Source organism: Ictidomys tridecemlineatus, chromosome 13, assembly GCF_052094955.1.
Source record: "Ictidomys tridecemlineatus isolate mIctTri1 chromosome 13, mIctTri1.hap1, whole genome shotgun sequence".
Taxonomy (NCBI): domain Eukaryota; kingdom Metazoa; phylum Chordata; class Mammalia; order Rodentia; family Sciuridae; genus Ictidomys; species Ictidomys tridecemlineatus.
This window is the reverse complement of record NC_135489.1, coordinates 19207741-19231503: the sequence shown is the minus strand read 5'-3', so window position 1 is coordinate 19231503 and position 23763 is coordinate 19207741. Positions and strand designations below refer to the sequence as shown.

General features: G+C 40.2%; 1 protein-coding gene across 30 annotated transcripts in view; it reads right to left on the bottom strand.

Annotated features, from left to right (window-relative positions):
- Tcf4 (transcription factor 4) overlaps positions 1-23763 on the bottom strand; it is a 346209-nt gene that overhangs the window by 5407 nt on the left and 317039 nt on the right. For 15 of the 30 annotated variants that reach the window (XM_078029972.1, XM_078029983.1, XM_078029971.1 and 12 more), the window contains 4 exons: positions 14720-14764; positions 5463-5598; positions 3696-3858; positions 342-571 (listed from right to left, as the gene is read on the bottom strand). In XM_078029972.1, the coding sequence (XP_077886098.1) occupies positions 342-571; positions 3696-3858; positions 5463-5598; positions 14720-14764 (574 nt within the window). The remainder of the gene's footprint in view (positions 1-341; positions 572-3695; positions 3859-5462; positions 5599-14719; positions 14765-23763) is intronic. The other 15 variants (XM_078029976.1, XM_078029978.1, XM_078029977.1 and 12 more) reach the window with 3 other exon arrangements.

Here is a 23763-nt window from a genome sequence, read left to right as displayed (position 1 = left end):
CCTGCCTCAGCAAAAGCAAGGTGCTAAGCAACTCAATGAGACCTTGTCTCTAAGTAATATACAAAATAGGGCTGGGGGTGTGGCTCAGTGGTCGAGTGTCCCTGAGTTCAATCCCTGGTACCTTGCCCCCCACCCCCAAATAGATAAATAAATAAAGTCAACTAAGCTCCAATTACTGACAGTACAAATGGAAGGTTATGAGAGAGCTCTGTAACTCCACAATCTGAGTAAGCAATTGCTGCCCAGAGGTCTTAGCCTGCACTGGGCAGTTCCTCTGAAGGTTCTTAAAAGTCTAGCGCTGTGGCTCAAGTCCATCTCACCGCACTGCTGCCTGCACTGACCTCGGACTTGCTGCTCCAGGCTGAGGATGACAGCCACGGCCTGGTGGAGGATCAGGAGCTTGGTCTGAGGCTTGTCACTCTTGAGGTGGAGCTGCACCATGCGGCCGAGCTCCTTGAAAGCCTCGTTGATGTCTCGGACCCGCAGGCGCTCCCGGGCGTTGTTGGCCATTCTCCGCTCCTTCTCACGTTCTGCCTTCTGCTCTGGAGTCAGGTCCTCATCGTCATTATTGCTGTGGGTCAAAAAAGGAGGCGACATTTTCTAACGGTGTGGGGGAAAGGAAGGTGTCTAGATTACTTTGTTTTCTTCCAGAGTTGTCAGGAAACCTCCCCATCTCCATCTGCGTCCTTGTCAGTTTTACATCCACTTGACCTTGGCATGGGTCCATATTTAAGATATTTACCCACACCTGGAACCCCAATCAAACAGGAGAGCATGATGTGGGGAAATGAAGCTTTTGTGGGTAAGTCACACTCTGCCAAGCAGGCCTCTACCCACTATGCTTAGCCTGTTCTCTGTGACCACACTGCAGAAAAAATTGCTCACGTGCCATCTTTTTTTTGAAGAACTTTCACACTGTGACATCTGAAACCTAAGGAAATATGGGACTGAAAAAGAGATTTTTAATAGGTCAAAGAAAATATAAGACTAGCAAGTTAATAGGACCAAGAAGAAAGTCCTCCGTTGAAGACATCACAGCAATAAGAGTCAAGACAGTGGGACCATGCCCAGAGGTCGCCATTCCCAGCTCTGAAGGCCTGGACAATCCATGAGCCCTACCTGTGTCTCTCATTTTCTCCACACAGTAAATGAAAAGTTGAAAAGAAAAAAAAAATAAAAAACCAGAACAAAACATGACTTCCATGGTCTTTAATATTATGGATGATTGTGATTCCCCAAAATAAGTTGGGGAAATCTGAATTGACATCAGCTATGTAAAACAATACAAAATCCAAACATCTACCCCTTATAAATTGACATGACCTCATGGTGAGTCAAAAATGAAGGCAAACAGGAATCTCGCTAAGAACCAAAATACCCTGATGATTCATAATGAAGGTATGGCTGGGCCTAGTGTGGACTGCACAGATAAGATCAGTTCTGACCGTTTCTGGGTATCTTAGTGACCAATGAGACATTTAGCAGAAGGCAAAGAGGACGATGAGTCATCTGGAAGGCAGAGCATCTGAGGAAGCTTTCATGGCAGGAGAGTTTCCAACATTTCAAAGGACTTTCAAAGGCAGGTGTGGGAGACGTCCTGTCTCAAGAACAAAACAAAGAACTCTGGATGACCACTGTGAATGACCATGAGCAAGAACTTTTTTGGGGGGGTAGGAAAGACATCAAAAATGGAGTAAATGCCACTAAAAAGCAATGACTCCCCGTTGTAAGAAATACTATGGAGGTGACCACCTATCCAGCCATTAGCCTAGAGGTTCCGGCATTCAGCTAATGGACCGGAGATTGGCAGCTACCTTGAAATTCCATGTCGGAAATGTTCACTGCACAAAGCTTTTCAGAACTGAGACTTGTGCATAGTTATTGAGTCAATTTGACCTACATTTAATGAATGCTGGCTTAAAAAGTATGGCTCTGATCTTCCATTTTTGGAAAATCCTTGGGTAACTTCCAAATTGCAAAAAGGACCAAGTACACTGGAGAAGCAAGAATCAATCAAAAATTAAAAGTGGTATTCTTAGGATCCAAGGACATACAGTGCGTAATGATGTATAGAAGCCAAGAACACTTACACACAGAAGAAAAAGTTAGTGAGGAAAGATGAAGACGTTAAAGAAAGAGGCTCAGACCATACTGCCCTCCCACAGCTGAAACTCCTTTCCATATGGCAACACCAGCCACAGGTGTGTGCTGGCTGACACACAGCTCAATGGAACCAACCAGAAAAGGGCTTCTTTATCCACTTCCTAATCTTCCGCAGTTCTCTGCTTATCCCCCCCTCTCCTCTTACCCATGATCCCTGCTGGTGCCAAAGAAAATCAGTTTACTATTAATTCGCTCTTGCACCCTGCTAAGCAAACAGGCTGTAATAAGCCCAAAGGAAATCTCTGCTGGGCCTGCCCTGAAGCTAAAAATTTGGGTAATATTTTTATATATCAAACATGTGTCATACCTTACACAGAAGGGACTTGAAAATAGGAAATTGTCTTCCAAAGATTTTTCAGGCTAATAGCTGATTAGAATTGGTTATTCACTTATAAATAAATTAGTTATGCAAATGATTTGCCTAGATTTGAAAAGCATTGCTTCACAACACAGTCTTGGAGGCATACCTAAGTAAATGTCATCAGAGTGACCTTTGAAAACAAGAAGGTTCTCAATAGCAAGTTAAAATGTTGTTCTGAAACTTCAAAGAATCCGTTAATATGTGTAAGTTATAGTACCAAGAACTGACCAGACTAACAGAGAGACTGAGAAGGATGTGAAATTCCCACCCTGAGCTATCTTCCCATGTGGCCAAGAATCAGGAAACCGTAGCGATGGTAGAAAGGGGTTAGCTAGAAGCACTGAGCATGTTTGTAACTTGCAGCAGGACATGTAATGTAATTTGCCCCAGTAATTATAAAGCCGATGTAAAAAGGAAGCATCTTCTTAATTCATTAAGAACACTAGCTCTAACCTTGAACACCACAGCCTTTAAAAGGGAAGCTGCAGGCACAGTACAATTGGCTTAATTCTCAAATAAAAACCGCCCAAAGGAATTAAGGCAAAGCACATGGGTGTCCATGGCATTCAAAAAACCATCTGATTACTAAAGTTCAAAGAGACAGATCTAGCTGAAAGATATCAGATACTTAAGACCAACTGGAAGCTATTCTTGTGCAGTTGTTTTCTGTAAAGTCTGGGAGGGAAAAGATTAGCAATCGAGGAATTACTCTTCTATACATTAACATGTTTAGGATAAAGCTGGGAAATCATTATTTTAAGAAAACAGTTACAGTTGCACACACCCATTATTTGACTTTTTAACATGCCCTATGATCACTTTTTAGAAAGAACATTTCTGACCAAATTTGTAGAATATCGTTTTAAAAATGAACCATTTGCACTTGCATCCATTCTAATTTTTTTTCTTTTTCTTTTTTTTTTTTTCATTTTTTTGCACTGTGTGTAATCAGCATTGGGTCCAAATTCATAAATGCAAAAACATTTTAGGCTTCACTAGAGTACAGGTATCTTAAATGATACGTTTAGTACTTCTAGAAGAGGCCTTCAATTTTCTTTTGATGTGTAAATTTACCTGCCAGGAAAAAACTCAGTAGTTTCTTCCTGTTCTGTTCACTTCATCAAAGTCCAATAAAGGAATTAAATGAAGCGACAGTATGATATACTGTTACCTAGATCTTGACCTAGTAATTGATTTGATATCCTTCTTGTCGTCGTCTAATTTCTTGTCCTCAGAAGACTTTGTGTCTTGCAGGTTCTCATCACCCTCATCGTCAGATTTGATCTCAGAGCTGCCGGAGGAGACACTCTGCCCCTGAAGTCCTGGTGGCATGCCTATAGGGGAAAAAAAAAGAGACCAGGTGACACGTTTGCTAAAACCTCGGTGCACAAACGCTCACCCCCCAGGACCTCGAGGCTGCCAGCCAGACGATTCGCACTGCTGAACTGTGATCCTTCTGTCACTCTTTCCCTGCTCTCTGGTGGAAGTTTCAGAAATGCACCTGCGGAAATAAGTTTTCCCTGCATTGGGCTCTGAGGTTAAATTCTATTTTGCAATCTTTTGGAGTAGATGGTAATTTCACTGTCTACAAAACATCAACTTAATTGCAATGAAAATCATAATCATGAAAATCACACACCTCAATGTTCTGATTAAGAAACCCAAGTAAATATCAGCTATTATATTGAGTTTCTTTCCATATGCAATGATTTAATAGAAAAATGTCCTTAAAATATAATTCCCAGGGAGTACGCTAAATATATGCAGTCAAGACTTCAATAGATACCCTAATGATATTCTGAAATTAGGCTTCTCTTATCCTCAAGGAGTAATCAGCATTAAAAATGGTACATATGGAAGGCAGTTCTCTGCTCACTGAAGAATATTCTAGCTTTATCATCGCTAAACTTTCCAACATCACACTATGTTTTAAAATGTGACTTTAATGTAATTTTACTTCTTAGTCGATGAATGTCTATTAAGTATTTCCTTCCACTTGCAGTCTGTGTATTCTAGAACCCTATTTCTCAAAATTTGGTTCATGGTCCAGGACCATCCTTATCACCTGGGAGCCACTAGAAATGCCAAATTCCAAAATTAATAAATCAGAATCAGCCTTTGAATGTGATCCCTGGTTCACGCTTTTCACGTTACAGTTGGAGAAGTACAGATCTAGGGCAAAGAGAGCAAAACCAAGAGCTCTGCCAGATTATTACTGCTCAGATAAAACGGAATAGCCATACCCATATATATATATAATCATCGCTCAGATGAGTATAAAAGTTAACAGCTGAAAGACATTATATGGATTCCAGAGGCAGTGTTATTGTGTTTATTTTAAATGTGCAGGGAATGAGAAGATGTTCTTGAAATGACCGATAGATAGTCAGCTGGCCAGTGAGTGGCACAGAGAACCTAGACCCAGACCTTGTAGCACCACTTCCTGGGGGCATGAAAAGGCAGGCACAGGAGGCACCATGACATGGCTGGATGACTCAAGAGCGAAAACCACAACCATGTTCCATTTTAAAAACGTACCTACATTTCCTTCCATCTCAAACAACTAAAACAATTTCCTTCCATCCTCTTCATTTGAAAACATCATTTTCAGGCCCAAACTAACCACATTAGAGGACCTGAATGGGTAAAATGTGGAAATAGCTAAAATATAATTTCCTCTCATCAGTCTGCTGTCTCCTTCCCTACTGAAATGGGACCAGGATTTTCAGAGGATGTTGGAAGAGAACAGTTACTGAAGAAACACGATTAGCAGGCTAGGTTCTCACTCCTTTCTCATGTACTTACCATTTTTGTACCAAATTTGATTCTTGGTTTTCTGCCAATGCTTCCTGAGGGATGCCTACCAAGGACAGGGGGCAAACAACACTGCGAGTCTTGTTTACAGGAAATCAGAAGTGCCCTTCCCAGGCACACTTACCTCTGTAAGGGTCCTGGGGTGGGTTCAAGTCAGGGGAAGTTGCAGACTGGACAGGAAGCTGTGGAACCGGAACCTGATTTGGCAGAAGAGAATGGCTGCCTCTCAGGGCCACGCCATCTTCACGATGGGCCCCCACCTGAAAGCAGGAGAGGAGCCATTGTGATCAGTGGGAATGGGAGGCACCACAGCTGTTTCCAGGGGCAGCCAGGACCTGAAGCAGGAAGGCTGGCCTCTGGAAAACAATCCTCCCACACGCGTTTCGCTAGAGGGCGCTGGAGGACTGCACATGCACCTAGAGTTCCCTGCAAAAACACTTAACGCTCAGTGAGATGCCGTGCCTTACATCCAGTGACAAATATGGCAGAGTAGCTCAGGCAGGTAAAACGTCAAATTGTCTCCCAGGGTGCTGCAGTGGAGCGCACGGATTCGTACCCATCTGTCTTCTATCATGTCCGCCAACAGATCTGACAATTATCTTAATGCCCATATGCTTAATTGTGGGCTTCTCAATTCCCCCATTGCTATCGGAAATCCTACAGGAATTTCAATTTGGCATTCGACTTTCATTTCAGGGGATAAGATTCTCAGGCCTGCCATTTTTTTTTTTTTTCCATAATGCCAGCTAAGCCTCTGACAGCGGAAGCTACAGCAGTATGGGACATAGCCCCTGCTCGGTACAAATATAATAAAATGTCACCTGGCTTTCCAACACTGGCAGTCCATTCCAAATTAATGTTTACTGTATTTCATCAGCTGCTGAGTTCCAAATCCAAAGGGGGACCATTTGTGCCAATGCCACCATACCGGAAAATGTACCAATAAAGGTTTTATTAAACACACCAGTAAAGCCATGATTGCCATGTGAGGATGTTTGGACATTTTTCCATTTTTTCCCTCCACTACTCTGATCCTAGAAAGACACCATATTGTAAACACTCTTTGTGTTTCCAAGAATAAAATTATAGAGTACAGCATGATTACTTGATTTGGAGAGAAAAAAAAATACTGCTTTTTTTTTTTTTTTTTTTTTATTAACTACTACTACCTACTATGGGGTCCAGAGACATTGAACTTGTGGCACTGGGACAGCAGTTGCTGACTTTATAGCAGATGCCTTAAAGCAAAACCATTAAGCATTTGTACACCAAGAGAAACATAAATAGCTCACATTGCGTTTGTGTTTTTATGTAGTTTTTTTTTTTCTTAGCCTATTGTTAAGGGAGCATTTATGCCAGCCAGTGGGTCTAACACTAAAAAAATATTTATGTATGAATTTATTCAGCTCTGAATCAAGGGTTACTTTTTCTAATTCAAAAAATATATATAATAAGATCACAAAGCAGAATTTTCACTCTTTGGTACCAAAATGTTTTATAAGAGTTTTTCCAAAGAATGCATAAATAGTAACAATGTGAAGCAACAACAAACTCACAGGACTGAAGCACATGCACATTATTTAAAGGCAGCCAAGTATCAAGAATTTTATATGTGTATGTGTATGTGTGTGTGTGTGTGTGTGTGTATGTGTGTGTGTGTGAATATATGGATGTACTATGTACATGAATATACACACTCCTACATAATACAAAAGACAATAATTTGCTGGGGGCGGGCATCAGGAGGATCACATAAATTGTACTAATTGTTCAGATTGAAAAACAGTGAGAACAGTAAAGGACACTGTCCACACCAGGGAATATAAGCACTTCAGCTGAGAGGCTGGGAGTCCGCTCTATGGCACTGGGTGCCTGTGTTGCAATACACACTTGCTGATCGGGGTAGGTCAGCCCCTGTGTGGCTGTTCTATGCATTGAGACCCTGAGCTCATTCCATGTTTGACCACAAACTGGCCTCTTGGTGAATCTCTCCCGCTGGCCCAGAGTTCCAGCTGTGCTACTGGTGCAAGCCCGTCCCATACACTCAACTGTTGCCACACCATCCCAGCTTTCCTCTGAGACTGGGGTCCACTCTCTTACAGGCAGGCTGGTCTACCCCATTCCTTCAACCACGCCTTGTTCGCTCTTTCTATACGACATTCTTTCCCCAGGTAGGAAGAAGAATCCTTTTACATCCAGGTTTTGATTTGCCATACTTATATTTGTGCATACAAAAGACAGATTCAGTCAATGGTTATACTTTGGATCTAGGATCTCAACGTGGAAGCATCAATTTGACAGGCCTTGATCAAATGACAGCTAAAATCTAAAAATCAATGTGAACCTATATAATTATCTTAGAGCCAATTCATATTTGTTGCTGTTTCCAATAAATCTAATTTTTTGAATTTCCACAAAGGATGGTACTCAGTTGGGATCACTGAGGAGGACCACTGATTCAAGCTTAGCAGAGCAGCTTGCTCTTTATGTTTCATAAGCATTCTATAAACACTCTCAAGCATTTGTGGTCATCTGTGATATCATTTAAGGCTAATGTTTTATTTTTTATTTAAATCATATTAAGGTATTAATCTTGAAAAATTTCTCCCTCTGTATCCCACTCAGAATGGTTCTTACAAGAGAAGAATCCAGAGCTAATTGTCTTTATATATATATATTTTTTATTTTTTGCCTCAGTGATTAGGAAAGTCGCTCTAACTGGTATAATAGTGAGAACAGAAGTGTCTAGATCCTAAAGGAAGCTGGTTTCTTTGTTAGCTGTGTAATCATTATTTAAGTTGCTCAAATGCAAAACAAAGAAAACAACACTAAGTTATAGAGAGCAAGTCTCCCAGGCTTATCATAAAGAGTATCAATAATATATGTAAGCCCAGCACAGTGAAGCATGCCTGTAATCCCAGAAGCTATGGAGGCTGAGGCAGGAGAATGTTGAGTTCAAAGCCAGCCTTAGCAAAAGCAAGGCACTAAGCAACTCCGTGAGACCCTGTCTCTAAATTTAAAAAAAAACAAAATAGGGCTGGGGATGTGGCTCAGCGGTCGAGTTCTAAATTCTATCTCTGGTACTCCCCAAAACAAAAAAAGTATATGTAAAACAACGAGTATATAATAGTTACACACAGTGTTCTATCATCTGAAAACACTTGCTTATTACATAGAATTGAGAGTCCATGAAATCCAAGAGCTCTGAGCACTCAAGCTTCAGTCTCCCTTCACTTAGAATCATCTTTGCACTCATTGTCTATTTTCACATTTGGTTGATTTTAAGTCTTTCTCCTCTACAAGGACAGTGAAATTGTAAAGAAGATAAATACAATTGAAAGTATAGTTGTTTCAACTACCATTTTGTTTGGATTTTAGGTATATGTATTACCTCACTCTGTTTTCTAAGGGTCACTAGGTCATTTCAAATACTATCAGTCAATTTCCATGAAAGAAGTAGTAGATAAAGTTGTTAATGTTTAAGGCTTTGCTGTGTATTTCAGGACACGTGGACGATGACTGACAGGTTCAGATCCATGTGGTAGTGAGTCTGATTCTCCAGGATCAATTCCACTGCTTGCTTCCTTGGCCCCAGACAGCACATTCCAACCCTATTTACTTCAGAAATGTCGTTTCTGTTCACAGGAGAGCCAAGTAAGAAAGACGGTGGATGATAACACAAATTTACCACTAGAACAGCTCAGCAATAAGATGGAGGACCCAATACCACCATTTATAAATACAGGGGTCAGGGATGTGTCCGCCTCTCCTATAACAAATAGGTAATAATGTGTTAGGAAAAAGCAGATTCTTTCAAACTACAAGTTGATGCAAAGAATGACATATGGTACCTATGTTTAGAAAATTCATACTTCATTAAAGTTCTATTTTGATAAACATTTAGATAACAATAAAATTAAAGCCAGCTTATAAAAGCAGTTAAATAATACTGATTGCATTTTTTTTTGCAATCTTTAAGAACATTGTCATAGTCGCTTGGATAGTTTAGATATAATTATGCTAAAAGATCCAGGTAAAATTTAATAATTATTAGATAATTACTAATCAGTTGATCAGAATACATTTATTAATTCAGAAAACATTATCTAATCTACTCGATGCTTGTCACTCTTACTACAGCCTGGTTTCCTCTTTCATGGTGTCTCTTGGTACATTTCTTTGGGGGTTCTAACTCCCTCTCTCTCTTCTTACTATTTCCAGGTTCTGAATGCCAAGACCATCCAAGGGCCAGTACATCACTTTGAAGCAGACGTAGGCTATGCTAAGAATAGGCCACCCTAGGATCCGGTGTTTTGTGATCCAATGAGTTACAAAAGAATGAGCAGATAGAATCACATGTCCCAAAAATGGCTTGGCCTGATTGTCTGAATACCTGGTAAGTCATGACTGGTACCTCTATGTACAGATATCTAAGTTACCCTGTATCTTAGGTCAAGATAGATTCCAATTCTGGCACATCCATTTCAATTATCCCCTGTGAATTTATCATTGGGAATAATTAAACATCATAATTTTAAATGATCATACTTTCTGGGGAAAAGATTGATTTACTAGAAGTTCTTTAAATTCCCAGAATATAGACTTTCAGGGTTTGGAGGAATTTGGAAATAAGTTAGGTAAAATTCAATTTCATAAAAAAAAAAAAATGTGCTAAGGTGGAGAATGGCTGAGTGACTTAGCCAATGTCCAGTTGGAGAACTAAAATAGATCTTGAACTCAGGAAACTTAACATTGAACAATTTGAATGGGCATAGAAACATACACGGGGAGGGAAGCAGAGTTCAGGGTTCAAGGGATTTACTTTCTGGAGATTTTGTTTTAAACCAATGTGCGTACATGTATGTGCGCACACACATACCTATAACAAAGACATTACAGGCATATATGTGCATATGAGTATCCAGATCTGAAGATCATTTTAGTTTTCTTTATCATAGGAAAAAATTTAAAGTTCACCAACTCAGGCCAAGGCCAAACTGTCTAACTAAATTACAAAATTTAATATTTGCCACAAGTCCTCCAACATAAATAGATTTAAAAGACATGCAGCTTCAAATTAGGTGGCTGTTGGCCAGGCTGCTTTTATACAGGGATGTGGGGTTGCCTACAGCATCTTGGTAAATATCCTGTCCTTATCCTCAAGCTAACAACAAATGCCACAAACAAAAAAGACATTCAATGCTTTTGCTCTCTTTGTTTCCAGGGAGTATTGTGAAAGTAATTATTCTGTTGTATTTAAGAGGCCTATTTCATGGATGGGAAAATGTATTAAATTTCATTTGGCAGTTATTCAATCCTAGTTAATGTTATCTCCAGAGATAAGTGCTTCAAAACAGGCTTTCAGACCCCAGTTACTTCCATTCTACCATAATCCTTCTAAGAGTGTAGGACAGGAACTGGAGGTAACTTGTCGCTCATTTCTAGATCCAGGTGATAATGACGCAAAACCATACTATGCTCTTAGAAACATTTTGACATATCAAAAATTAAAGCTTGTAATTCGTGGCATGGGTTCAAAATTTCCCTCTTCGCATTAGAAGTTTTTTTTTTCTGAAAGAAGAAAAAGATCAGGGAAAATGAGACAAAGAAAAATGTCCTGATGCCTTTTACTTTACTCTTGTAAAGTAAGAGAGAAAAGTCAATGGGCTTTCACTATAATTAGAACCTATTGACACAGCAAACAGTTTGGGTGCTGAACTGTAATCTCCCCCTGAAATATCAATTATACATGACAGTTGTAGAATACTAGATTTCAGTTTCAATTACCTTGCCAGATCTCTGTCATATTAGAGGAAAGCAAACTTCTTTTCTCACGTGTACAAAATACCATTCAGTCCAGAAGTGCATCTTTTCAGAAGGCAGAATGTGGTTGTGCAAAGTTTTCTGTTGGCTCATAAATGGAACTCAGAGGCTCATATGGCAGCAGTAGGTGGATACTGTGAGGAACACCATCAGAGACAGGAAAACTGCCAGAAAGCAAGACCTGACCCAACTCATGGGAGACAAAGTCCTCACACTGGGAAACCCTTCTTCAACCATAACTTCTGTATTCCTCAGTTTAAAAGATTATTGACAATTTTTTAAAATTGTCCATGTGAATAAGCTTTATTTAAAGGAATTTTCACTGAAGTCAGATCATGATTCGGTTACTTTGCTTGGATTTTGATTAGATTCTTAAAACGTTCATTGAGAGATTTCATAAATGTCATGACAACACCTAATGATTTTTTTTTTCTAACAATATCACAGCCACATGCTTTGTCTGGAATTTAATGTAATTCCTTCTTGTGCAACTCTTGGAGGTTTGCTTAATAATGCTTATTCTCCAGATAATAAAATAATTTTCAAGAGGATTTAGATATAATCTAAATGATTCTGAGGTTGGCACTGCTTATCTGTCATGTGATCTGCTACATTCAAAGTCCTCTGGACTGTCCACCAAAATGGTTATAATGAATGATCCTGTGATATGATTTGAGATGCAAATGGGTGTAAGCTGAATTGGGTTCATCTTTCTTTTTCTAACTCACAAATTCCATCTACTAAAACTGTTTCATTTCTCTCTTCTGTGTCTCCACCCCACCCGGCCACCAATTGTCAGCATCATTTTCCGACAGCGGAAACCGTCAACGGATGTAGCGTAAGACCCGGGGACTATGGAGGGAGGTTAGCAGAACCCGTTTCATCTCTTCCCTGCTCCAGGTGGCAGGCTAGAAAGTAGGTTTTATGGAACTAAAGTTAATCTATTCCCAGTGAACCAAACCCATGTGGCACAGAGATTATAGTGAAATCCTGCAGTTACTTAGAAGGAGCTTCTTTGGTTTGAAGCAAAAAAAAAAAAAAAAAAAAAAAATGTCAACTGAACACTTGATGGGTACTTGGAATTCTGGATCCCTGAAGTGGTCACCCCTGTGTGCATGCAGTCTTGCTGCTGACCTCCACACTCTGTAGACAGCACAGACCCTCCAACACTTTGGATTTACCATTACCTTGTCCTTTAATTTTAAAATGCTTCTTATTATCCAATAACATACACTTATCATGAAATATTTGGAAAGGGGGAAGTGTAAAGAAGCTCACCTAAACTAATGAAATATCCCCCCTCCATCCCTTTCCAAATCCTCACCTTTGGAATGCTATGTTCTCTTAGCATCCCTTGGTGGCTTGCACATTAAGATTCCAGCATGGCTCTCCACTGCTCTATCAACTACCTAAGATCTCTAACTTGTGCTGCTTCGTCTTCACCTGGATACTCTGGGACCATTTTGATTCCTGCCTATTTTAAAACTGCTCAGTCTCAATCTTTAGTTACCTACTCATGGCCTCTCACCTGCTGGGCTCACTCCTGCATCATCAGGGTTTATACAAGGTCCTCCCTTCTGTCCCCTGAGCTGGCTTCTCTTTCATTAGTTCTACAGATCCCCTGCCTCTAACCCTTCAGGGCCATCTGCACCCTGCACTTTCTCATCAACTTTCTGGAAGTGCAAAGGGTCTTCTCTGACCATTCACTGCAGACACCACCCTCAACAAAAATTCCAGGGCGCCATTTAATAACACAGGGCTTAAACTTCCATGATTTTGTTTTGCTGCTATTCATGAAGGCTATACTTGCCTTGGAGAGAGAGTGTCCCAAGGGCAGTGCCTGGGTGTAGGTCACTGGACAGTACTTCATTACAATGTGCAAGGGTATGGTCCCTAAATAGAGATGATCATACCCAGGGCAGGTATCTGTGAGTCTGTCTGAAATCTAAGCCTTTGACACTGTCAAATATACATTTAGCATGTTTCCATCAATAACAAATGGTCCACTTAATTCAATGAATGCCTTTTAAATGTTGCAAGACACTATTTAGGCATTTGCAGGGGAAAATAATAATGGGGCTACTTATATTTTAATGGCAGGGCAATATAATTAGGGTATAAAGCAAAACAAGATGAATGTCTTAAAAAAACACAAGATCACACGCGTTTTTAAAGGACGGTGAAGTTGTATCTGTTTGGGAAAACCAGGACTACTTAAAGAAGGGGGAAGTTTAGATAGGTTTTGAAGGATGGATAGAATTTTGATATGGATTATTTAAACATATTTCTTAAAAATGATGTTTAACGTTAATTCAATAATATCCCAACTGTAAATGAAAATTTCTATTTTTATATCAATAAGCAGTATTACTTGTGTGTGTGTGTGAAGAAAAGCACACAGCTAAGGACTGTGTGTTAACATGTGTTTTCGTATTGTCAGACTACATATTTCTGACAAAAAGCAGATTTTTGTAAAGCCCTTTATAAACTTCAACGGCTCTGCTACAAAGTGAACAACACAAGGCATTTGGACACAAATGGTACCTCACTGTATGTGTGTATTATTGGCCCAAATGATTCACTCTTATTTAACTGCAATGCAGTCTTTCATCTCCCAGCTATACAATAATAGTTTCCATATGACCAGTGGCTCTGCTATAAATAAGATCAAAAGCAAAAGAAAGGATTTAATAAAAGAAAATGACATTAAGAGTAGCATGGAATCAAGAAAAAAATACCAATATCCAATTCTCTTTTTTCTTTCTTTTCTTTTTTTTTTTTTTGGATCACAAAGTACTAAGCAACTTCCCTAATATCTCATGAAAAAAATCCTTTGCAAGCAGTAGGCATTTGCAAAATCCATATGCATGCACCTTGGAGTGGCAAAGGTTGAGCTGGGGAGGGAATGTAAGGAGTAAGGGTGGAATGCCCCATTTAAGTCGGGCTGAAGAACAGGTAACAGACCAAACAGCTGGCTGCTAGCTTCACGTTGCAAAGTCTACAACAGAACGTGTCAAGGGCAAGCGTCCATCCATTCTCTGCCCTTTTCTGTTCTATTTAATGGAGATAGACTTTTTGGTAATCCAGAGCTTCTCAGAGAATCATAACATTGCTCAACTCAGTACATGTGTTCTGAGAAAGGAAGTTTTTTTTGGCAAAGCAGTGACAAGATATGAAGAGCCAACTTCCCAAACAAATTTTCTTCTAGTTCTTAAAAAAAATAAAAAATAAAAAAAATTACAATGTGAATCTCTATTCCCGACTGGATAAACAGCTGCTAATAACCACCCGCTCCCAGGGGAGGAGGCTGACTTCCTTTCATCTCAGACGGGTGGATACCTGACGTTCCCTGGGCTTTAGTGATTCCTCATGCTCTTGTTTGGCTTTTTTTGCAAAAATGCTTCAGTATGGATATTGCCCATGTCAGGTTTCTTGATCCCCTTTCCCTGAGTCTGCATCCAAAAAACTCGGAAGACCTAGTTAGTTACGCTACTACTTGTTTGAAAGAATAGTTCTTTTTATTCCTGGGGTGTTTAAAGAGGAAATTCAAGCACTTACGATCTCCGAGGGAGAGTGGAGCCTTGAACCCTTGTATCTGAAGCCCTGTGGGGGAAATGACCATTTTGGTTTCTTTCATACTGGGCTAATTATTCACTCCAGCGCTGGCTATGTTCAAAGACACTCAGTTTCTAATTGTACTGTTAATGCGATTACTTCCTTAGACCTGTCTGTGTCTTTTATAAATAAAGGAGCAACCGTCAACACTTTCCCCTCTGGTGGGGAGTGCCCTGCAGAAGCTCACCCACCGCGGGCCCCTCTGCCTTTCCCACTTGTTCACGGACACCTGCTTTAACGGTGACCTCAGTTCTCCATCTCAAGATTCAGACGTTTCGCAAAGCAGCTTTTTAAACAAAAACCAGCTGTTTCCCATCTAGACTATGGGGAAAATTTCTGGGCAGCTTACAGAAACATTACCCAGGGACTACCATTCTCCAATAACTTTCACACACTTGAGCTCCAAACGAGAAGGTCTGCGTGCAGAAAAGCCAGGGAGAAGGCAAACTAACATGTGGGGAGCCTCGCCCGTGGTTTTGCACAGTGTGTCCAATTAACTGCTTTTAAGAGAGTGTGGCCATTGTATCAGGACAATGCTTCCCCTCAGATGTCATGTTACTAATATTGGACAGATCTCTGGGTTCAACTCAACTTTACAGTTCTCGGATGATTTATGGACACAGAGGAAGCTATAATTATGCACAACTGTGAAGGTCAACCAATTAGGTAGAACCCTCCAGTTACTGAGAACGCGGCTGGCGCTCCGGCTTTCGGTTTGCTCTGCCAACGCCCTTGTCTTACTGTGAGTCCCTTCGACACTTGTGTTTTCTAGGCAACTGAGATACTTTTTGATTTGAAGAATTTACAGCCACAATAAAAGTTAAAATAACAACAGCCATGGAATTCCAAAAAAAAAAAAAAAAATTATAAAACGACCAAGGCCTGATCTTGGCTTTTAAACAGTGCCAAGTTGCGCCAGTATTTTCTGTTTTGGTATGAATGACATAACTGAATTACTTCATGAGCTGCTACTTTAATTCCTAAGGGTGGAAAATTCCATGAGTTAATTTAATTTGGATGTAAAAAATATACATGAAAACTCGCTCTTCCTGTGGACTCCCATGTGAAATGTTGGAGCCAATTGTTGGAGCTGCCGTGCTGTGGAGGAGGGGCCGTGCGGCGTGGCCACCAGCTGCAGGGCTGGATCATCAAGCAATTTCCTTACTTCTGTTTCAGCATATAAGGGCCTTTCTTTCCTCTCCTTTTTTTTTTTTTTTTTTTTAAATCATGCTTATTTTGTGGCTTGGGAATGACTTTTCTATCCTGTCTCTGCTGAAATTATACATCAACGCTAAATGTGAGCTCAATGACACCTGCTCTATCTTCCTGTCTCAATCACATCCATCATAATAGGTGGCTTAAGAATTCCACCTTGCTCTAAAGTGAGACATGTACCAGGATCAAAGGCCAGGAGACGAGACTTTCTCAAGCACCTCTGAGCATCCCCAGCGGCATCTGAAGCAAGCAGATGCAGACTGAGTGAACATTTGTGTGTGTTTTCTAATATATACAATATATAACTTTCCCTCTAGAAAAATCTGCTTTCTGGAGAAAACAAGGGTAGTACAACATTTTTTACAGATACAAAGTTTATGCCTTTTTCAAATACGGGTAATTTGGTATTGTGTCCTTGTAGCTAGTAAAAATTCAATAAAAAATGATGATGATGGAGCTAGTAAACCTATCTGCTTGTTTTTTTCCTCCATTATTCAACAAAAAAACTACCTAAGAATATAATGAAGTTATATTTTTTAATATTTTAAAGTGGAGGAAAGAAAAGTTTTTTTGGTTTGTTTTGGTTTGGGTACCAAGGATTGAATCCAGGGGTACTCTACTCCTGAGCTATACCCCCAGCCTTTTTTATTCTTAAATTTTGAGACAGGCCTCACTAAGTTGCCCAGGTTGGCTTTGAACTTGAAATCCTCCTGCTTCAGCCTTCCAAGTCACTGGTTTTTGTGCCTGGCAACAAAAATGTTTTAAACCTTTATTTCTTTAAAGGTCATGGCTACAGGATGCTGAACATATTTAGGGAAATAAAATTAGAGAACTAGAATTTGCTTGTCCTAGGGGCACAGAGAGCAGTTTTTTGGGTTAGACAACCAATGCATACTGAATGACTATTTCACTGTCATGGAACCTAAATCTGAATAAAATAGGTATGGGGGAAAAGAAGGGGATGCACCTAATCTGGACCCACTCTAGTGAAACCTAGGGAGGTCTGCTGTCCTAACCACCTCTCTTAGGGTTTAGAAAGTAAATGTTCTCACTACTGCAGCTGCATTCAAAACCTTTTGAACTTTTGCAGAATATCATTGCGGGATAAGCTTAAGGATTCTAAAGATGCTGCTAATCTGCTTTCAATAATAACTGATAATTGAGGAGGTTAGGAGAGAGAGTGGAATACCAGAAATAGACGAATGTCCTAATTCCAACAACATAGTAGCTATTGAAAAATGATGCTGATGATTAAGATCTTGGGTGGAATTCTGTAACAGGCTATTTAAAAGATAATTTTGGAGTGCTCTGAAATAGAGATAGTGACCTCTCCAATGTGGTTTGGTTTCACCAAGAACAAGTCTTTCTGGACAAATCTTGTTTCCTCATTTATAGGAGTGTGGCATGCATGGTCTCTTGTGACAGGGATATTGACCTGAGAAAGGGCAGACTGTGTGAGAGTAAAATCAGAGGGACAGAACTGGTTGAGATATTAAACTCCAAGGGGAGGGAACAGTAAGTGCAGAGAGAATGCCTGTAATACTGATTCTCAGGGCCTTTTGGTCTGTCTTCTCAGGTCAACTTTTCATTAGTGGCTTTAAAGTGGGCTTTCCTGGCACCCATCACATTTGCCAATGAAGAGCTGGCAGAGTATGTGACTGAGCGAGGAACCGAGACAGACCTTTACACTGAAAACAGATGGAAGGCTGCAACGTGAAATTCAGAGGCATTAAGGGGTACTCTGTACAGGTATAATATAAAGTGCACAAGGATTGCTGGGAGACATGTGGCTTATGGATTTCAGCTGATTACAAGTTCAATATAAGTCAGCAGGATGATGAAGGCATTATCAAGAGCAAATAGGATTTTCCCAGGTGGCCTTAATGAAGATGCAATGTACAGAACAGGGGACGTGACTTATCCACCCTGGTTCACTGTGACAACTCCCTGAGTGCTGTGATGGGGTTGAGGTTCTTGGATGAGGGAAGACTAAGAAGAATACATCAGAAGGTCCTGGGGTTTGTGGTGAGGAGTCAAACATTATGTTAGGTTAAATATTTGAAGACATAAATGTTTAACTTAAAGGAAAAAAGACATTGAATAGACTGTCTTCAAATAAGAAAGTTTCTCAAGCATTTGGATTTGAGAGCAATTCCCAGTGGACAGAGAAAGAAAGAGGGTACAGAGAAGTAGATTTGAGTCAGACCTAGGAAGAATTTTCAAACATGTGATGGACCTGGGGGGCATCTGGAGCTATTCACCTTGGAGGAGGGATGTTAGCACAGGCTTGTCAACAGTCTGGCACATAACTGGTAGGGAAATTTGGGTAGAGATGACATCGAAGGTTGCTGAGATTCTATGGTAACGACTGCTTAGAAATGAAGTACACATTTATATAGAAACAGAAAAAAAAATCTGGGACAACAGAGGCCCAAGGCTACAAACGGGGGCTACTCTGTTGAACACACCTCCGTGGAAGGGGTTCACACAGCAAGAGAATTTTCTGCTCCCAGGGCACCCTACCAGAAACGCCAGCCAGGACATCACCTCAGTGCTCCCTGGGGACCCGTCTGTGTTGCCAAGTATTATTGGCAGAGCTCAACAGCTACTTGCTGCAGGCAGCCAAGGGGCAGCTCAGGAGTTTTCTTGGGTTTCATTGGTTAAGTCAGAGTAACACAATGCTTAGTAATATCGGTCGCAGTTTTGAAATTGGTACGGTATTCGGTTAGAGAGGAAGTCTGCTGTGGCAGTGGGAACACTGTATAAAGGGTGCTGGTCTAGTGGCTGGCTTGTCATCCTAGCTCAGCCATTAACCAGCAAGTCCCCACACTTGGGTCACTTCCCCTTTCCTTGGTCTTCAGCAGCAAAACCAGGGCAATGGGCTAACTGACTTCTGAGCCGCTTTTAAAATCTAAAACGCAATGGTTTGAACTCAACTGTGCGAGCAGAACCAATTCAACTGTCCTATGAAACCCTCAGTGGTATGAGTTTTCATATGCTTAATGTCAGTAAAAGACAAAGGTGCTTTTCCCCTAGTATGTATTCTTGGGATAAATCCTATTTAACCCAAATCAAATTAAAAATGTTACTGAAAAAAGTGAAGTAGGCACGGTTTCCGAACTGTGTTCCACAACCCCACCTGGGGGTCTAGTGAGGAGCCGTGGCGATGCCACTAAGAACAGGTGTCAGGGGAGAGGTAGTTCCACTGGGCGCCTCTGTCCCAGGTCAATCAGGGTTGTTTCCTGTAGGAGGTCACTACTCTTACACCAAGTGACCATGTGACATTTCCTCTTGGATAAGAGAGTTCTGCTCTCTTGTGGGGTCTAGCAGACCAGTATGCAGCAATTTGTTTAAATATGCTAGTCCTTTCTGCCTCGTCTGTGAATTCCTTCAGAGCAGAGGACACATCTCAGCATAGGGTCTTACCCTGGTAACCGCTGCTAAATGTTTCTGAAATGAATAAGTAGAATTAAAACAAAATATACTGGAAACCAAATAAATTTTACATATTAATGCAAGAAGACCTTTAGCTCACTGGTCTTGCTGTTGCTGCCTCTACTGACACAGAGTCACACGAAGAATCTGTTCGAGACGGGCTTTGTTCTTATTCAGTTAAAAGAAGAGGTTAGGTCATTTGAAAGGCTTCTTCCAGGCCTCATCTGGTGGTATGAATAACGAATGAATAGTGGAGAGAATTAAATTTGGAAAATTGCCATTTCAATAATTGATAGGAAATCTAAAAATCCAATATCAGGATTAACCATGGAGACATCTGAGGTACAGAAGGGATTATGTTTGGTAAGTTTCTAACTAGGTTAGAGCAAAGCCCAGCTGTTTCCTTATTCTCTCACATTTCCAGATTTCTACTTTGATTCTATAAGAAAACTAGGTGGTTATGTAAGAAAAATAATGACTTAAAACTGACTAACTCAAGAACTCATGTAAGAGTTCACACCCTTGGCCACTTAGCACAAGTATGTTGACTTAAGAAAAAGTGTTTAGACAACGTGGGTTGTACCCTGAGTGTGTACCCCATGGTGGGGGACAGGGGGTGGGAGGGAGACAGCTGCTCTGGGAACTTGGCCATAAAATACCTGCAAACTTCTTCTGCCACCCAACATTGGTCAAGATTTGAAAATCACAAGCTTCTGGCCCTGAAAATTAATTCTCAAAAGGCTGATATAGTCTCTGGGGAGTACTCATGGTACTGAAAAAGAGCATGGAACTTGGAGTCAAGGTACCTGAGTTTAAATTCAGCTGCCTGCCTTCAGACTACCTGCTCAAACCTCTCGGGCCTGTGGCCACCATGATCACTTCAATGGGACCCGGTGTAGCTGGCCTGGTATACTGTAAATGGGACCCAGCAGGGGGGCTGGGAACTCTTTGGGCACTGAGAATGTTAGTTTTTCTTCTTCCCTTTTAATGGATGGTCTATTTATGGGGAAGGAGACACGTGGTGCTCAAGGAATTTACAATAGTTGGTAAGGCAAAAGTCATACCTATAAAAGATGCCGAGCTACGTGGAGCTGGGTAAGATAAATATCTAGAAATGGGGTGACTCATAATGCCTTTAAGAGTGGACCAGAAAATGATGATCATGGGCAGGAACAGCAAGAGAAGACAGCCTGGAAGAGGAAGAATGGGAGTCAGAACTTTGAAAATGGCGGGAATTAGGCAGGCAGAAAGAAGTGGATGGGCAGGTCACGTCGGAGAGAGGTACCTCAATAGAGTGTTCTGGGCAAATTCTGGTAAGATGCACCGAATGTTCTCGCTGCAGAACCTTCTGCATATTGGAATGGCTAAATGGAAGACCTCTGGTAAGTGGACATGGGTCTTAAATGCTGCACTAAGGAATTGATCTTTATCTAATAGACAATGGAAATTCAGTGAATGTTTTGGAGTAAGATAAAGGCCTAGGCAAATAATATCATCTAGAAGCACCCACATTTGCAATACTCTGGTGCTAGGAGCCATGCCGCTAAGAAAAGAAAAGAAAAAAAAAAAACCCTTTCATTACACTAATACTTAGTAAATCACAGAAGACCTACTTCAGAACTCCAAGGAAAACATTTTTGTGAATCAAAAGCTAAGTACAATATGTTAGCAATTAAATGAGATAACATAATAGCTGAGGCAGAACCGCAGCTTTCCCCACCACAAATCCAAGCTGCACCAGAAAGAAAGGCTTACATCATCTTCCAAGTTATCAAGCCATTTTGTTTTGATTTTCAGGAGGCGGGGAGGGAGGGAACCAGAAGAGTACTGAGGTCAAGAGGATTCAAAGCTGTCTATTCTTTAATCAGAAGGAGTTAGGAAGGAGAGCGAGAGAGGAGATCTGCTCAAAACAACTCCCACCCTGGGATGCGTCTCGAGTCCCTGGCCCCTCACTTCCAGTCCAGGACACAGGAAGGTGTGCAGCCCAATGTGCCTCTTTCCAGTGCTTTCTGCCACATTTCCGGTGCATACCTCCCGCTGCTACTTTATTTACTGCAGCTGGCCAAAGTTTTGTAGCCTGTTTCATGTATTAAAATTCAAATGTGGAAAACATTACCAGTATCCTCCTTTATTTTGTTGTTGTTGTGGGGAAAGGGGGGGGTTTGTTTTGCATTTTTTTTTTTTTGCTTCCCCTTAAACTTCCCTTTTATTGTGGAATGTATCCAATGGTCAAAGGCTAACATTAGACTGACTAAATTAAAAAACCATTTCCTTTGTTCTTAGTTTTTTTTTTTTTTTTTTTTTTAAATTCATACCAGTTTGTCCAAGGAAAGATATGCCAATCCAGCCTCTTCCACACACATTAATGTTTAGACTGAGGATCTAGGATTCTGTGGACAGGCTAAATGGTCTTTCAAGAATAAAGGGGGAAAAGGTAACTAGCCCCTCTTTGGGTCAGATGCAGCAGGTTGCTGACAGCGGTGGCACCACGTTCTGGCTGGCTCCATGGCTGTCCTTAATTGAACACAAGATGTCTCAGAAGAGTGAACAGGAACTTTTCCTCGTCCACAAAACTGGCAGCTCTACTGCTTCTATATAGTTTTTTTTTTTCTTTCCCAATCCAATCAAAGAGGTGTCTGTGTTATATTGGCCAATTAATTTCCCTTTTCAAAATGGTTCTGTTCTATTCTCTCCCGTTCCCCTGCACTGAAATCAGTTCAACTCCCCATCTCCAAAAATAATTCTAGACTTTTCCTCCCATCCCATCTCTGAATCAGACCCAAAGAGGAGGCAATTCAAAGGTCAAATAGTTCCAAAAAGCATCTATGTATAGTTTAGTATGTTAAAGAACCACTTAACCTACATCTGGTACTTAAGAACAAACTTTACATATTTATGGAAAGACAGTCTCTGAAGCAATGCCCTGGCTGCGTGCTGCATCCGGTTAACATATGCAAAACGAACCCAGCTACAGAAATTAAACTATTTTTCTCTTGATTGAGAGCAGATATACAGAAATGGTTATAAGTCACAGATCTGGCTTTTAATAAAGCCAGATTTCTTAATTAAAAGCAGTATTGTTTAAACATCGTAGTTAGAAAAAAAAAAAGAGCCGTACAAATGAAAATCTCATATTATATGCATCCCAAGTGTATTTAACACATTACCTGAGGCCAAGCCAAATTAAAATCTAGACTTTCCTTTTGTAAACTCTTAGCAACCACTATGAACAGACAAATTTTACTTAGTGATGAATTTTTAGGGTAGAGGTCAAGGAAAAGAAAAAAAAAAAGAAAAAAAGATATAGCTTTGGCATTCAAAAATATCTTTCCACATTTTAGAAGTGAGTTCATTGCTTCTATTTATAATCCAGTATTTTGGGTTTCAAATTGGTTGCAGGTTTTGATATTACACTGCTCAGGACAGTACTCTTCATCTTAGTGTTTTAGTAGGAGAAACTGACACTATAATACTCTTGAACAAGAACTTGAAGAAACTCCTAATAATTTGTACTTATTTTGTGTTTCCTTTAGAATGGCTTTAAACAACAGATGCTACCGTTATACTGGAAAAGAGACTGTCATTCAAGCAATTTTTAGAAAAAAATTTAGAAGGGACAGATTAGGATACTAAGGTGTTTATGACCAGACAGGAGTCCGGATAGAGCAGAATTATTATAATTATGATCAAATTCTACACCTATTTAGTCACTTCATTAATTGTCACAACTTAATATTTTGTTAATATTCTCAGTGTCTTTGTAACACACCCCAAAAGATGCTTTCTAAAATTCTTTTCAAAAGACTAAAAGAGACACTCCAATTGTCAGGTGGACAAATCTGCTAACAGATTATTCAAATAAACTCTCATTTATAAATTGTTGGTGGCAAAACTATTCTCTACATTAGATTTCACAATCCCATAACATGTATGTACACAAACAAATTTACCATATGTTTCTACCTCCCGCCGTACTGAGGACACAAGGGACCATTTTGGCTTCTTTAATGATAATGATAATAATAAGGATAGGAATAATAATAATAAGCTCAACCTGCTCATATTTGAAAGGCAAGGTTGAACCCTTAAATCAAAGTCACCAAGATAAATGGTTTAAAACACCATCAGTGACCCAGCAACTCATTCCTGGATATATGCTAGGAGAATGGAAAACATGCTCACACAAAAACTTGTGCATGAACATTTATAGGTGGATCACTCATAACAGCCCCAAACCAAAAACAAACCAAGTTACCTATCACCTAATAAATGGATAAATGTAATGTGGTCTAGCCATGCCTGAAATGGCAGTGAAAACAAAAGAAGCTCTCTATATG